Source organism: Coregonus clupeaformis, chromosome 25 (assembly GCF_020615455.1).
Source record: "Coregonus clupeaformis isolate EN_2021a chromosome 25, ASM2061545v1, whole genome shotgun sequence".
In the NCBI taxonomy this organism is placed as follows: Eukaryota; Metazoa; Chordata; class Actinopteri; order Salmoniformes; family Salmonidae; genus Coregonus; species Coregonus clupeaformis.
The window spans coordinates 1,258,598-1,273,604 of record NC_059216.1 but is presented as its reverse complement, the minus strand read 5'-3'; the positions used below and the strand labels follow the sequence as shown (position 1 = coordinate 1,273,604).

Here is a 15,007-nt window from a genome sequence, read left to right as displayed (position 1 = left end):
AAGGATGAGCAACGGAAACAGGATGCGCCTGAGCGCAATTGAGTCTCATAGCAAAGGGTCTGAATACTTATGTAAATAAGGTATGTTTTTTATTTTTAATACATTTGTAAAAATTTCAACACCTGTTTTCGCATTGTCATTATGGGGTATTGTGTGTAGATTGATGGGGCCATTTTGTTATTCAATCCATTTTAGAATAAGGCTGTAATGTAACAGTGGAAAAAGTCAAGGGGTCTGAATACTTTCCCAATGTACTGTAAGTTCAATAAATGATATAGTTTAGCTGGCGACGCCTCATCGGTTATTTGCAAAAATGTCAATGAGCGTCATCACTATCTTTCCTTTGCGGTACCTCAAACTGTCAGCTGAGATATTTTGTGAGTTGATTTTACTCCTGGCTCAGAGTTTGTCTGGGCAGTGTCTTATCATCCTACAACCTACTCTGAGCTGGGAGTTTTATTTGTCTTAAAACAGGTTTTAACATGACTCCAAGGACCTTTTCTGAGATGCTTTGTGGAGATTTCAGTTTCCATTTAACCCATCTGAACAGTAGGCTACAGTTCCTTGACGTGCCATAGGCCTATTTGAAGTCCCGTCTTGTGACTGTCGAATTTGTATAGCGCCTCACAATCATCACACATAACATAGCCGGGGCACTGTCATCATCATCCTCTTTTACCACTTCACCAAATCTTTCCCAAACATTTCTTTTCTGGACCTCCCTTCTCTTTATTTTTAACTCTCCATTTTGTTGCTTTTCTCTTATTGAATTAAACTCAGACATTGTCCTTCTTGCCTCCGTGGATGACATTAACTTTTGCTGGCGTGTAAGATATTTGGCGCGAGTACAGTTAGGCCAGAGCCTTAAATAATGAAAGAAAAACCTAAATGTAGCATACAGTTGAAGTCGGAAGTTTACATACACCTTAGCCAAATACATTTAACTCAGTTTTTCACAATTCCTGACATTTATCCTAGTAAAAATTCCCTGTCTTAGGTCAGTTAGGATCACCACTTTATTTTGAGAATGTGAAATGTCAGAATAATAGTAGAGAGAAAGATTTGTTTAAGCTTTTATTTATTTCATCACATTCCCAGTGGGTCAGAACTTTACATACACTGAATTAGTATTTGGTAGCAATGCCTTTAAATTGTTTAAACTTGGGTCAAACGTTTCGGGTAGCCTCCCACAAGCTTCCCACAATAAGTTGGGTGAATTTTGGCCCATTCCTTTTTTATGGTGGTTTTGGAGCAGTGGCTTCTTCCTTGCTGAGCGGCCTTTCAGGTTATGTCGATATAGGACTCGTTTTACTGTGGATATAGATACTTTTTTACCTGTTTCCTCCAGCATCTTCACAAGGTCCTGTGCTGTTATGGGATTGATTTGCACTTTTCGCACCAAAGTACGTTCATCTCTAGGAGACAGAACGCCTCTCCTTCCTAAGCGGTATGACGGCTGCGTGGTCCCATGGTGTTTATAATTGCATACTATTATTTGTACAGGTGAACGAGGTACCTTCAGGCGTTTGGAAATTGCTCCCAAGGATGAACCAGACTTGTGGAGGTCTACAATGTTTTTTCTGAGGTCTTGGCTGATTTCTTTTGATTTTCCCATGATGTCAAGCAAAGAGGCACTGAGTTTGAAGGTAGGCCTTGAAATACATCCAAAGGTACACCTCCAATTGACTCAAATTATGTCAATTAGCCTATCAGAAGCTTCTAAAGCATGACATTTTCTGGAATTTTCCAAGCTGTTTAAAGGCACAGTCAAATTATAAGTGAAATAATCTTGTCTGTAAACAATTGTTGGAAAAATGACTTGTGTCATGCACAAAGTAGATGTCCTAACCGACTTGCCAAAACTATAGTATAACAATAAATTTGTGGAGTGGTTGAAAAACAAGTTTTAATGACTCCAACCTAAGTGTATGTTAAACTTCCGACTTCAACTGTATATACATTGCACAAGAATGATATTTATGGATTTTAAGGCATTATTTTCTCTTTAGTCAACCCGACCACCACCCACCCACCCTTCATCCACACAATATTTTATGATCCAAAACCCACCCGCCCCGCCGATATAACGGGTTATGAGTCAACCCACGCCTCACTGTGTGAAAACCTGCACTGCAATCAATCACGGCCAAATCAAACTATGAATAATTGAAAGAGAATAGAATAAAAACCGAGATCCTCATTTAACATTTTAGTCATTTAGCAGATGCTCTTATCCAGAGGGACTTACAGGAGCAATTAAGGTTAAGTGTGTTGCTCAAGGGCACATCAACAGATTGTTCACCTAGTCAGCTTGGGGATTAGAACCAGCGAACTTTCGGTTACTGGCCTAACACTCTTAACCGCTAGGCTACCTGTTTCCAGACTGAATATTGTATGGTGTGTAAAACACAAATGGAACTATATTGAGAACTGAGGGATGGTGATATGTCGAAAAATTAAGAAAAGGGGACAGAAGGAAAACATTCTCATATCTTATGGATCAGGCAAGTGGAACAAGTGCCAGTCTTTGAAACCAAAGTTTGTCTCTTCCCTGCTGTGCTAATTTAGACTAACATCCCTTTGTTTGACATTGCACTAACTACACTGCTCAAAAAAATAAAAGGAACACTAAAATAACACATCCTAGATCTGAATGAATGAAATAATCTTATTAAATACTTTTTTCTTTCCATAGTTGAATGTGCTGACAACAAAATCACACAAAAATTATCAATGGAAATCACATGTATCAACCCATGGAGGTCTGGATTTGGAGTCACCCTCAAAATTAAAGTGGAAAACCACACTACAGGCTGATCCAACTTTGATGTAATGTCCTTAAAACAAGTCAAAATGAGGCTCAGTAGTGTGTGGCCTCCACGTGCCTGTATGACCTCCCTACAACGCCTGGGCATGCTCCTGATGAGGTGGCGGATGGTCTCCTGAGGGATCTCCTCCCAGATCTGGACTAAAGCATCCGCCAACTCCTGGACAGTCTGTGGTGCAACGTGGCGTTGGTGGATGGAGCGAGACATGATGTCCCAGATGTGCTCAATTGGATTCAGGTCTGGGGAACGGGCGGGCCAGTCCATAGCATCAATGCCTTCCTCTTGCAGGAACTGCTGACACACTCCAGCCACATGAGGTATAGCATTGTCTTGCATTAGGAGGAACCCAGGGCCAACCGCACCAGCATATGGTCTCACAAGGGGTCTGAGGATCTCATCTCGGTACCTAATGGCAGTCAGGCTACCTCTGGCGAGCACATGGAGGGCTGTGCGGCCCCCCAAAGAAATGCCACCCCACACCATGACTGACCCACCGCCAAACCGGTCATGCTGGAGGATGTTGCAGGCAGCAGAACGTTCTCCACGGCGTCTCCAGACTCTGTCACGTCTGTCACATGTGCTCAGTGTGAACCTGCTTTCATCTGTGAAGAGCACAGGGCGCCAGTGGCGAATTTGCCAATCTTGGTGTTCTCTGGCAAATGCCAAACGTCCTGCACGGTGTTGGGCTGTAAGCACAACTCCCACCTGTGGACATCGGGCCCTCATACTACCCTCATGGAGTCTGTTTCTGACCGTTTGAGCAGACATGCACATTTGTGGCCTGCTGGAGGTCATTTTGTAGGGCTCTGGCAGTGCTCCTCCTGCTCCTCCTTGCACAAAGGTGGAGGTAGCAGTCCTGCTGCTGGGTTGTTGCCCTCCTACGGCCTCCTCCACGTCTCCTGATGTACTGGCCTGTCTCCTGGTAGCGCCTCCATGCTCTGGACACTACGCTGACAGACACAGCAAACCTTCTTGCCACAGCTCGCATTGATGTGCCATCCTGGATGAGCTGCACTACCTGAGCCACTTGTGTGGGTTGTAGACTCCGTCTCATGCTACCACTAGAGTGAAAGCACCGCCAGCATTCAAAAGTGACCAAAACGTCAGCCAGGAAGCATAGGAACTGAGAAGTGGTCTGTGGTCACGACCTGCAAAACCAGTCCTTTATTGGGGGTGTCTTGCTAATTGCCTATAATTTCCACCTGTTGTCTATTCCATTTGCACAACAGCATGTGAAATGTATTGTCAATCAGTGTTGCTTCCTAAGTGGACAGTTTGATTTCACAGAAGTGTGATTGACTTGGAGTTACATTGTGTTGTTTAAGTGTTCCCTTTATTTTTTTGAGCAGTGTAGTTAGCTTTCATGGAAAAGTAATGGGGGCCACACTCATAAAATTTGTGGGATTTCACAGTGTTTGATATGACATTTAAGTAGAACTGGAGACAGCATAATTATCCTATAAACAATTCATTTGCAGTGACATTTGTACCTAGTTTTGATTAGCAAAAGGTCACGTTGAACATTACATGCTCTGCTGTGGCAGCGGACCAAAACCTTTACTGCATATTCATTTTTTTTGGATCATTTTTTAAAAAGTTAGTCGAATGCTTAATGACTACGAAGATTAAAATACTCCAACAGCGCTGAAGTTACGTGGTGGCCCAACACCCTCAAGACACTGTTGGTGTTGCCTTTATTTTGTTAGTATCCTGTAGCATATGGGCAATTCCACAGTGATGCTGAGACTCAGAATTGTCTCTTTAAAATGCGTGTGAAACAAACACCAATGATTGCAAAGTTAAACAAACCACACAACTCTATGCACAAGGACTACTTACAGTGAGGGAAAAAAGTATTTGATCCCCTGCTGATTTTGTACGTTTGTACATTTCTGGCTCCCAGGTGTCTTTTATACAGGTAACGAGCTGAGATTAGGAGCACACTCTTAAAGGGAGTGCTCCTAATCTCAGTTTGTTACCTGTATAAAAGACACCTGTCCACAGAAGCAATCAATCAATCAGATTCCAAACTCTCCACCATGGCCAAGACCAAAGAGCTCTCCAAGGATGTCAGGGACAAGATTGTAGACCTACACAAGGCTGGAATGGGCTACAAGACCATCGCCAAGCAGCTTGGTGAGATGGTGACAACAGTTGGTGCGATTATTCGCAAATGGAAGAAACACAAAAGAACTGTCAATCTCCCTCGGCCTGGGGTTTCCATGCAAGATCTCACCTCGTGGAGTTGCAATGATCATGAGAACAGTGAGGAATCAGCCCAGAAGTACACGGGAGGATCTTGTCACTGATCTCAAGGCAGCTGGGACCATAGTCACCAAGAAAACAATTGGTAACACACTACGCCGTGAAGGACTGAAATCCTGCAGCGCCCGCAAGGTCCCCCTGCTCAAGAAAGCACATATACATGCCCGTCTGAAGTTTGCCAATGAGGGAGGGTTCTGAAGGTTCGAGTTGCCAAACGTCAGCCTCGAAACCTTAATGACTTGGAGAAGATCTGCAAAGAGGAGTGGGACAAAATCCCTCCTAAGATGTGTGCAAACCTGGTGGCCAACTACAAGAAACGTCTGACCTCTGTGATTGCCAACAAGGGTTTTGCCACCAAGTACTAAGTCATGTTTTGCAGAGGGGTCAAATACTTATTTCCCTCATTAAAATGCAAATCAATTTATAACATTTTTGACATGCGTTTTTCTGGATGTTTTTGTTGTTATTCTGTCTCTCATTGTTCAAATAAACCTACCATTAAAATTATAGACTGATCATGTCTTTGTCAGTGGGCAAATGTACAAAATCAGCAGGGGATCAAATACTTTTTTCCCCTCACTGTAAATGTCCATTGAAAATGTTACAAAAACACATGTAACAGAATGACAGCAAAGTCATTCTCTTACCAAACTTTACATCTGCACTGTTCAATTCAATGTGTTTTTGTAAGATTTTCAGTGGAAATTGTTAAAAGTAGTCCATGTGCACAGAGTTGTATGGTTTAACTTCTCAATCATTTTTTCTTTGACAGACATACATTTTAAAGTGAAAAATCGGAGTACTGGTATCACTTGGTAAGTGACATTTTCCATATGCATTCATAACTTGCTTGACATACAGAATCAACACCTTAGTGAAATGAATGCAGCTGAGTGAACTTTTATTAAGCTCAATAACATTCTAAAAAGCATGAATGAAATAGCCAACTTCAAAAAGTAAAGACAAAGATCAATTGTAAAAAGAGCAACTATTGCGCCATTACACTAGCATGGAGAACATTTACTCAAACCCCCACCCCCCCAAAAAAAACATTTAAGTTGCAAACCAGACTGAAGTCTTACAGGAGCAAACAAAATGCATACCTGTTGTAGGGGTGCTGCAGCGCACCCCCTGAAAAAAATCAGAAAATAAGTAGTGCACTGGGCCTTTACTAGTCCTGTATTAGCAGACCGATATAGCGGTCTGTAGCGCTGCCTTTTTACTTTCTTTCTGCATGCCCCCACCCCCAAACATCTTCCCTTGGCTATGCCTGTATGATTATCAAAGATGAATGTGACCAGAGGGTAAGGTGACACAAAATATTGACCAACATGGTTACAATATTTTTTACAAATAAAATTCAAAGTTACAAACAAGCTCCATTTTCATGTGTTCGTATGTATAAAGGGTCTTTGTTAACAGCAGCCCTCTCCACAAATATTAGGCAACAAACATTTAAAACAAAAAATAATGTTTCTAGCTTAGTTCGGTTAAGAACTACAGCCCCTCTCCAGTCTATCACTACCACACTGAGACATCACCAGTGGGCTCAAACTTGGAAGGTTTGTCTGGGAGGGAGGGGTTCCAAAGAAGCACTCTTGGACACTTTCTCAAGGTAACTAAATGAAAATTGATAAAATGTATTTCCAACAAAATGTTTTGTCCTAAGAAAGTCCCAACTCGTTGATACAAAAGAGATACACTGTACTGTACAGTTAGGCTAGTCAGTGTCCTCAAATTCAGCATCGTGGAGAAGTTGATGAAATTTCAGCTTAATTGCACACTTTTTCCTGTAAGGTAACCGCTTGAGGTGAGGGAGTAGGCTCATGAAAAACATCTCATCCTCATTGTCTCCTTGTCCAGCTGTTTGCCAGGAATCTTTCCATGTCATCTCATGCAAGTTGTTGTCCAAAGGTGGTGACATCTTGGTATCAACCACACTTCCATCTAGATCAATCAGGACATCAGAGGTGCTAGTTGTCTCATCTTTTCCATCATCAAACTCCTCTGTGCTATTGTTGCTGCCAGTGCCTCTACCTCGTTGTATGTATGGGATCAGAAATGCCATTAACTCACTATATCTCCATTTTTTTAGGGCTTTCCCCGTGGCACCACGAATCCGATCTGCTTTCACTTTCCTTGTGAACACATCCCTCAGGTTTCTCCATTTCTTTCGGGCATCTTCCTCTGGAACAGAAAAAGAGGTTATCCAAGTTTGACAGTAGTCTGTTCTGTTGAACTTTTCCTTATGGCTATACCAGTGCTTTATGCATGGTCATTTGGATGAGCAATGTGTTCCCACAAATGTAGACGTTGTCGGACTAACCACTTAAATTCATAAACAGAGTTAGGATGCGTAAAGACCCCGTCTCTATAGCGTAGCATTACGTTGTCAGTGGATAAAATGGCTTGCACTGCTCTAACTAAGAGTTTATCTCCAGTGTTGACATAATATTGTTAAATCATTGGATTATATTCTTATACTAACACTGACCTAATCATCGTTAATAAACTGCTGGTGTAGCAACCAACATTTTTCTTGGTGGGACACTGGTGGTGCAAATCATGAGTGCCCACTCAACTGGTTCACCTTAGGTAGCAAGTTAATTCGTTAGCTAGCTAACGTTAGCTAACTAGTAAACAAACCGTGACACACTGCCCCTGTGGTTAGCTAACTTCACTCTCCAAGGTATATTGACCAAGGCAATCAGCATTACTAATCAATCAATCAACGTAGCCAACTATTCCAATGCAATTAACAAAACAATAAAGAGTGAGGAACAGTTAAGGGTCGCAAACAATTAACGTTACAAACTAACCAGGCAAAACAGTAGCTAGCTAGCATAGACCTGGAAGTTAACAAACTCAGTGTGAACGATGTTGTTCGCTAGAAAATATATCAAGCTAGTCTACACAATATTGTCAGATATGTCAAACTTAATAACTAACGTTAGCGAAGAACACGTTTTCTAGCTAGCTAGTAACGTTAAAAATGTTACTCATTACTCACGTTAACTTAGCTAGCCCAAATGTATGCTACTGTTCTTAGCGTGTTAATCAGACCATACCTTTCAGTCCCAATTGTTTACCCACAGCCTTCCATGCATCAGCTTTTTTTATCGGGTCCCTATATGAAGTCAAAGTTGAGTTATATAATTCTGGGTAGTCTGAAACTGCTGATATGATTCTTTCTGCAGCCATCCCAAGACTAGCTAGTTAGTTATCTAGCTAACCAGGAGGCAGGTAGCCAGACCACTGTGAAGCCAGCAAGAATAACTAAGCACTTCCGGGTCGGGGTCAATGATTTTTGGAATCTTTTAGAATGAGGCCTGTCCTGTACACACTGTATATGCAAAAGAATCGATAGGATATACTTATACTATATTAAAATGTAGAGTTTACACACCCAGGGTCGTTGCTTTTATTATTGTGGCCCTTAATCTGTTTAATACCGGTCAGATGCGAATAGAACATACATATTGCACTGTACACCCGTACATTGTGTCGCAGTCAAAGTGGTGTCCATTCTATTAAGGAGCACTATACTGTATATCCTCCACAGAGTTTACATACCCAAGCTCATCACAACTATTTTTGTGGCCCTGTAATGCGCAATATATATGTTCCAATATGCATATCAGAGTCATAATCTGACCTACAGTATTTCCCACAGAAATGTTGTTCTCTCTCTTAGAACAATGGTGTAGCTCAGCTCCTGGCCCAGGTGACAGAGGTGGAACAACTGCAAACAGGTTCAGCAGTGGAGGAGCCAGCAGCACAGCTCCATCAATAACACCACTACCTGACAGTAAATCAACCCCTTCACAATCCCTTACAACTACAAAAATCCCCTAGTACCACTAAAGCAAACATGCATTTCTTAGTCAACAAATACTGTATTTATTTTATGCGGCCATGGTTCTATGAAATTTTATCTTCATTTTCTTGGAGTGCTGAGGTTTCTCCACTGTCACATGATGCAGAGTTTTGATGATCTTGATAAGCAGATGAAGAGGATTTGTTGACAGGGCTTGATTCAAGCTTGCATTTAGAGGAGGACTACAGAGAAAGGGGGAGTTCTGTTAATTTACAACATCTGCTTTAACTGTGTTTGTTTTTATCCTGGTTATGATTGTATTCATGTCATATTTGTAAAATACATATTTGTTTTGTAAGTAATTGCTTGTATTAATAGTAGCTATTCATTTTATATAGTAAATCAATTTAGCATAAAATAAAGTGTACATTTGAAACTGGTTTGTTCTCTAGTTCTGCAACAAGACTAGGAACTCCGAGAGGACAGGGAATACCTGAGTCACAGAGGAATCTGAGGAGTGAGTCGGCCTTACTGTGGAAGGGCAATGTTTCATCCCTAGAAAAAGACAATGCCCACAATAGTTTCATGTTACCTTCTTCAAAAACGATATTCATCGCAGTCAGCAAACTGCATATACTGTAACTTCGGGAAATAAGATGGCTCTAATTCACTGAACATCAATAATTAAATTATATCTTTAACTCAGCTGAACACACCGTAGTAGTCCGTCACTCACTGTTGTAGCGTTCCTGCAGCAGCCGTGATATTGGCGTAGTGTCCGGCTGGCTCTCATTTACCAGATACTTCCTCTGCTGCTGGTACATGTCCTCCAGCTTCTCCATCAACAGCACTTTGTCTGTGATGATGCGCTTGGTGCATAGCCTCTGAACCTGCAAACCAGGAGGACGGAACTGATGGCCCTCAGTTTGCAACAAAAACATGAGTGCCTTTCCATGGCTAACCTTGAAACTAATTTACCTGATCTTTGATCTTGTGGACCATGCCCTTGTCTCCTTCAATACTGTAGCCATAGTTTTTGAGGAGCCCCTGTATATGCCTTGTAGACAAAGAAAAAACATTGATTTATTGTTTATAATGTTATGGACATAGCTACATGGATAAACACTCATACCGGTAAAGCTAACACAGATATGGCATGACATTATATCCCACTGGGCACACACTAATTAAATCAACGTTGTTTCCACATCATTTCAATGAAATGACGTGGAACCAAAGTGGAATAGACATTGAATTGACGTCTGTGCCCAGTGGGATGGATTTTGAACTGAACTCTGACTCACCTATGGACCTGGGGGTGGGGTTCCAGTACAAACCGCTCCTGTAGGAGATGCTGCAGCTCTGGTCCCTTCACTTTAAGGATCTTTAGGGCCTCACAGGCAGCGATGCGTACCTGGGGTTCCTCCTCATGATGTAATGCCCAGAGGAGGAGGTCCTGGAGGGTGGGCGTGAGGCAACCTATCTTCCCTAAAGCTAACAAACAATTGCAGTGCCTCAACACGTTCACACATCTGCTTTCTGACACTAGACTTATACTGTATATTTAGATACACTATCACAGAAAGTTGCATATGTAGTGCAGTTGCAGTTTCACACTGTCATTACAAAATCTACTCTGTTGGCCAGTGGTCATCACCATGCTGCTTACCACTGATTGCAACAACTTTAACCTCCCATGCTGGGTCATTCTGCGTTAGCTGAATCAGCTGATTCAAGACCTAAAACCAAAAAGTAAAGACAAGGCATTTTTTCACCTGAAGTCCATCATCTATCTATAATGAAGTGATATTGCCAAAGAAGGCGTGGTTTATAGGATATATTGGCATGAGTATTAGGCACGAGACGAAGTCGAGACAAACGTCTGCAAACTGCTGCCTCTCCTCAACCCTTTCTCACCATGCTGTCCATCATAATGAGAGCTGCAGCAGTCAGACAGGCCTGTTTCCTCACAGCCACAAAGTTGTCATTGAAACATTTCAGGAAGGGTGGCAGCAGCTTGGCGGTCATGATCTGTAGCTGAGCTATGAGGATGAGAGCCTCCACCTTCCAGGAGGCGGGACCTTCCTCTAGCTTCATTCTGAAACAGCCAATGGGTGAGGTTTTAGGAAAAGAGTGAGATGCCCTCTGATCAGCTCATTAGTGATCACCAAATGCCAATCTGGTACCTCAGCTCGTTGTGCACATCTCGTCCCATTCCTAGTTTCCCCAGGGCCTGGGCTGCAGTCTGTTTCACTTTACCACTCCAGTCATTCCACATCAGGTAGATCAACTTGTTTGCAAGGTCCTACAAAAAATAATTTCTAATGAGTACATAATCACATATCAGTATCATAATTTAGGTTTGATTTGAGACACCAAGTAAAATCACAGAATTAGGGCCTCAAGAAATCTATAAAATGTATGAGATTGCAGGAGACACCTTATTAATTGGGCCTTTCAATTGGGAGATAGTGTTGCAAGCCATGAGTCTGGTCCTCCAGTTGGCACAATTCAACTCCTCAGCCAGCAGAGAGTGAACTAGAGTCTAAAGAAAAATGTTAAGACCAGAAAAATGACATTTCATTTATCATGGATTTGTGATTAAACAGAAGAGCGTAGGCTAATAGTGCTTGCCCCAATGACTGGGTATATAATGGGTATATCATTTAGTTTAAGCAATTTAAGGGGAACAAATTGGAGTTACGTACTGTCTTGCTACTGATGCTGGCAAGTAGAGCGGCTGACTGTTCATTATCTGTTTGAACCTCACTGACGAAGTGCTGGGAGAGAAGTCTCTGAATGACTGTCCGACTGTGCTCCCCTTCCATGGCCAGGCACTGTGCTGCCACCCAGCTGTCTGCACCTACACCTGCAGAGTCTGACACGAAACACTACACCATTCATTTGATGTCAGTGAAACGCAATTCATCCTGAATAATAAACCCATACCTAAGTTATTTACTTAAAGTATTGGTGTTCCATTTACAGTTTATATTCCTTTCAGATGTGAGTATTCACACAGACAATCTGGGCCTTGGTGGTAGGGAAAGACATGAGGTGCAACTATCTTTTAAGGTATATGTTATTACAATGTACTCCAAAATAAATACAGTATGACCTAACCTTGATGTAGTGCATTGCGGAGGATTATTCGGGCTCGGGAGTCTGGCGTGCCCATGGCATACTGGCACACTGCTGCTGCCATCTGAACTCTCTTCACAGGGTCGTCGAGAGCCAGGAGAAGAAGTGGCTGGAGCTCCTGAGGAACTGGCTGGATGTCCCACACACGGCCATACTGACCTGGGGTGGGTTTCACAAAAACAAGTGCTAAAGTATGTTTTGTCCATGTCCACTATATATGTACATACTCACACACAAGTACCTAAACAAATTGAAAAAGATTAGTTGAGATATGACGCAATCTATTACATCTCACCTGTATCTGTGGGATGTTGCTCTTCCCTCGGTCTGTTCACTGCCCCTGATGCACAAGTGGCTATGGCTGACAGGCGAACGTAGTAGTGCAGGTCTTTAAGGGCCCTCTTCAGCCCTTCAATAGTCACACTCTGCCAGGTGATCTCTAGAACAGGAAGGAACAGCCTCCTCAGATTAAAGAGCAAACTGAAGTGCTTGTCTTCTGTGACAATATACAGTAACTTTGGAGTATGTCTGGGCATGCTGTAGTGTAACGATGTGAAATAAATTAGGCTTAACAGCACAGTGATATTGACAAATGCTTAGAGAACATCAATATTTAATGACAAGGAGACCACCTGATCTTCCAGGCGCTCCTCCATCCCTCCACTGCGTAGCGTAAGGAGGAGAGCTCAGGCATAGGGTTGTAGAGGGGTTGCTGTCTGGGCACCTCTGTGTCTTTCCCGCTGTAGTCAGGAGGTCTCAGACCCACCTCTGTGGCATAGTCAGCAGTGGTAGGCAGGTCCACCCACCGCCGAGCACCTTTCTCCACCCGTCGCATTCCTACCCAATGGAATTTGAATTAGTAAAACCTTGCCTTTATCAGAGGTTGTATTTCTTTGGGTAAAGTCCCAACCTTGTGTCTCATTGTGCATGGTTGCTGCTGAAGCCTTCGTCCACTTATCTGGACCACAGGGGAAAAAGTCTTGAAGGTTCTTTTGGTACTCTGAATTGTTGTCCATGATGATGCGATCGTGGTTCCGTGGATCACGCTGATGTACCTGTTTGGCTATTCCTGCAACATGCAAAGTCAAGGCAATATGATGTAGATCAATAACCAATGTAGAAAATACTTTTTTCAGTTGAATGTGAATTGAGAGAGAGGGTGTACCAGAAAATATTTCCTGTTCAAAGTTGTTCTCTGTGTGCAAGACATGGCTTCCAGCACGGGGGTTGAGGCTATCCTGAAGACGAGGAGGTTGAGGTGTTTCAATGTGCTTGACTGCTACAGTGTTGGCAGTCTGGTTCATACCCCCAGGCTCATCAGAACATGCAGGGGGAAGAGAGTAGCCCTGCACCCTGCGGCAGGGATGTCAAGTGAAAATAGAGATCAGTGATATGAAACCGTGAATACAAATTCTGATGATCTACACATTATAGAAACTCACATAAAACATCAACTTTAGTGCATTGGACACTATTTGTTTGAGGCGTAAAACTGACTGGGGACTCAATAATTCAACATGAAATATTACAGTAGGTTTTGTCTCCTTGCCTGTAGTATACAGGAAGAGGTGTCTCAGCCTTGCTGCTCTGAAGAGCCCGCTGCTTCTCAGTCTGCTTGTGGAGATCTTGGTAGCTGCAGAAATCCTCCTCACACATGGGCTCCTCATTGACTAGATCTGTGGCGCTGGCCGAACCATACTGACTCCTCAGCAGTGACTGCAGCCGAGTCTTATTCTGGCACTGGTTTGGAATCTGTTGACTCACTATCCACTGGGCTGTGGTCTTGGACAGCTTCTTTAGCACAAACTCATCCCAGTGGCAGCTCTTTAAACGGTCCTCCCTGCCTCCTGTAGATGCTTCCTCTAGACAGTTGTAAACATTAGAAACTCCTCGTAGTCCTGTCCTTTTAAAGGAATCTAAGAGCCCCCCCTGGTGACTAGGCAGTGTAAAGGAGTCTTTGGCAGTTAATGGAGCAAGTTGGGATATTTGTAATTCAGGGAGCATAGAGGGAGGGTCTCTGAAGCCTCTGTTCTTGGCAGGATCCTGAGGTGAAGGATGAAGGGGGATACATTTCAACGATTTTATCCCTGTGCTCTTCAGCTTGGGACTTGGTGCCAGAGGTCCAGAGGCATTGAAAAGCCAGTGGAAGTCAGCTTGACTGTAAGGTATACTGTCTGACCCCATCTCCCATATAACATCTTTGGAGAAGGTGAGACCGCAGGTGGCATTGTTGAGGAGTTGTCTGTAGAGCTGCTGGCCTTTCAGATTTTGTAGGCGGCCCACCTTTGATTTGGTGCGTTTTACCAAATCCATGTTGCTTAATATATCCTCTTGGGGAACAAACATTCATAAAAAAATGTAACATAAATAAATTGGGTGCAATTCAAAGAGCCTCACGTTGCTAGGTTCATATGTTGCTGAGAAGTGCATAAAATACCATAAAAGGATGCATAAAATCTCTTTAAAAGGAATGATACTGTAAGTCGCTAAAATACTATATCTTGAGCCTGCTAATCAGCCCACTTAAATTATAAGTATAAGATACATTTTTCAAACCATAACATTTGAAACCATAAAAAGCCTAAACACTTACCTGCATATTTTGTTGTCTCTCCGTATACCTGTTGTAGTAGACAGAATACTAGGTCTAAAATATATATATATATATATATTATATCTATATATATATATTATATCTATAATGTTATCTTCAACCTAGACATAATCCAGGAAGAATCACCACCTCCAATGCTGCTAACAGCTGTTGACCATTAGTTGTCATGGCAACAAAGCAGCTGAGAGTTTGCCAGGGATAGCTTTGTTCATGTCTTTGTGAATGTAGCAGCAATGTAACAACAACCAACAGATATTTTATGCTTACACAAAATACATGATTTTGTTAGATGCCTTTTTATTAACAGTCACTGCCATTTAAAACGGCACAATTTCTTTATTG

The 15,007-nt window shown here is 42.4% G+C and overlaps 3 protein-coding genes across 4 annotated transcripts; all 3 read right to left on the bottom strand.

Annotated features, from left to right (window-relative positions):
- Positions 1-5,968: 5,968 nt before the first annotated feature.
- On the bottom strand, positions 5,969-8,389 carry LOC121539138 (transcription factor Adf-1-like). Its single transcript, XM_041847411.2, has 2 exons — positions 8,162-8,389; positions 5,969-7,280 (listed from the first exon to the last, which is right to left on the bottom strand). Exons 1-2 carry the CDS (start codon positions 8,292-8,294, stop codon positions 6,814-6,816), a joined length of 600 nt encoding a protein of 199 aa, XP_041703345.1. The 5' UTR covers positions 8,295-8,389; the 3' UTR covers positions 5,969-6,813.
- On the bottom strand, positions 8,242-13,399 carry LOC121539137 (HEAT repeat-containing protein 4-like). 2 transcript variants are annotated; one of them, XM_041847410.1, is made up of 14 exons: positions 13,217-13,399; positions 12,962-13,120; positions 12,347-12,888; positions 12,034-12,210; positions 11,619-11,788; positions 11,351-11,455; positions 11,097-11,215; positions 10,828-11,008; positions 10,580-10,649; positions 10,215-10,404; positions 9,889-9,967; positions 9,647-9,800; positions 9,404-9,465; positions 8,242-9,152 (listed from the first exon to the last, which is right to left on the bottom strand). In XM_041847410.1, the coding sequence occupies exons 3-14, from the start codon at positions 12,585-12,587 to the stop codon at positions 9,015-9,017; spliced, it is 1,686 nt and encodes a 561-aa protein (XP_041703344.1). In that variant the 5' UTR covers positions 12,588-12,888; positions 12,962-13,120; positions 13,217-13,399; the 3' UTR covers positions 8,242-9,014. The 2 variants fall into 2 exon arrangements, 1 of the variants encoding a protein (XP_041703344.1); XR_005995321.1 differs by having other exon boundaries at positions 9,124-9,152; positions 9,627-9,800.
- Positions 12,665-14,785, bottom strand: LOC121539734 (HEAT repeat-containing protein 4-like). Its single transcript, XM_041848447.2, has 5 exons — positions 14,645-14,785; positions 13,601-14,381; positions 13,217-13,404; positions 12,962-13,120; positions 12,665-12,888 (listed from the first exon to the last, which is right to left on the bottom strand). The coding sequence occupies exons 2-5, from the start codon at positions 14,362-14,364 to the stop codon at positions 12,665-12,667; spliced, it is 1,335 nt and encodes a 444-aa protein (XP_041704381.1). The 5' UTR covers positions 14,365-14,381; positions 14,645-14,785.
- Positions 14,786-15,007: the final 222 nt, after the last annotated feature.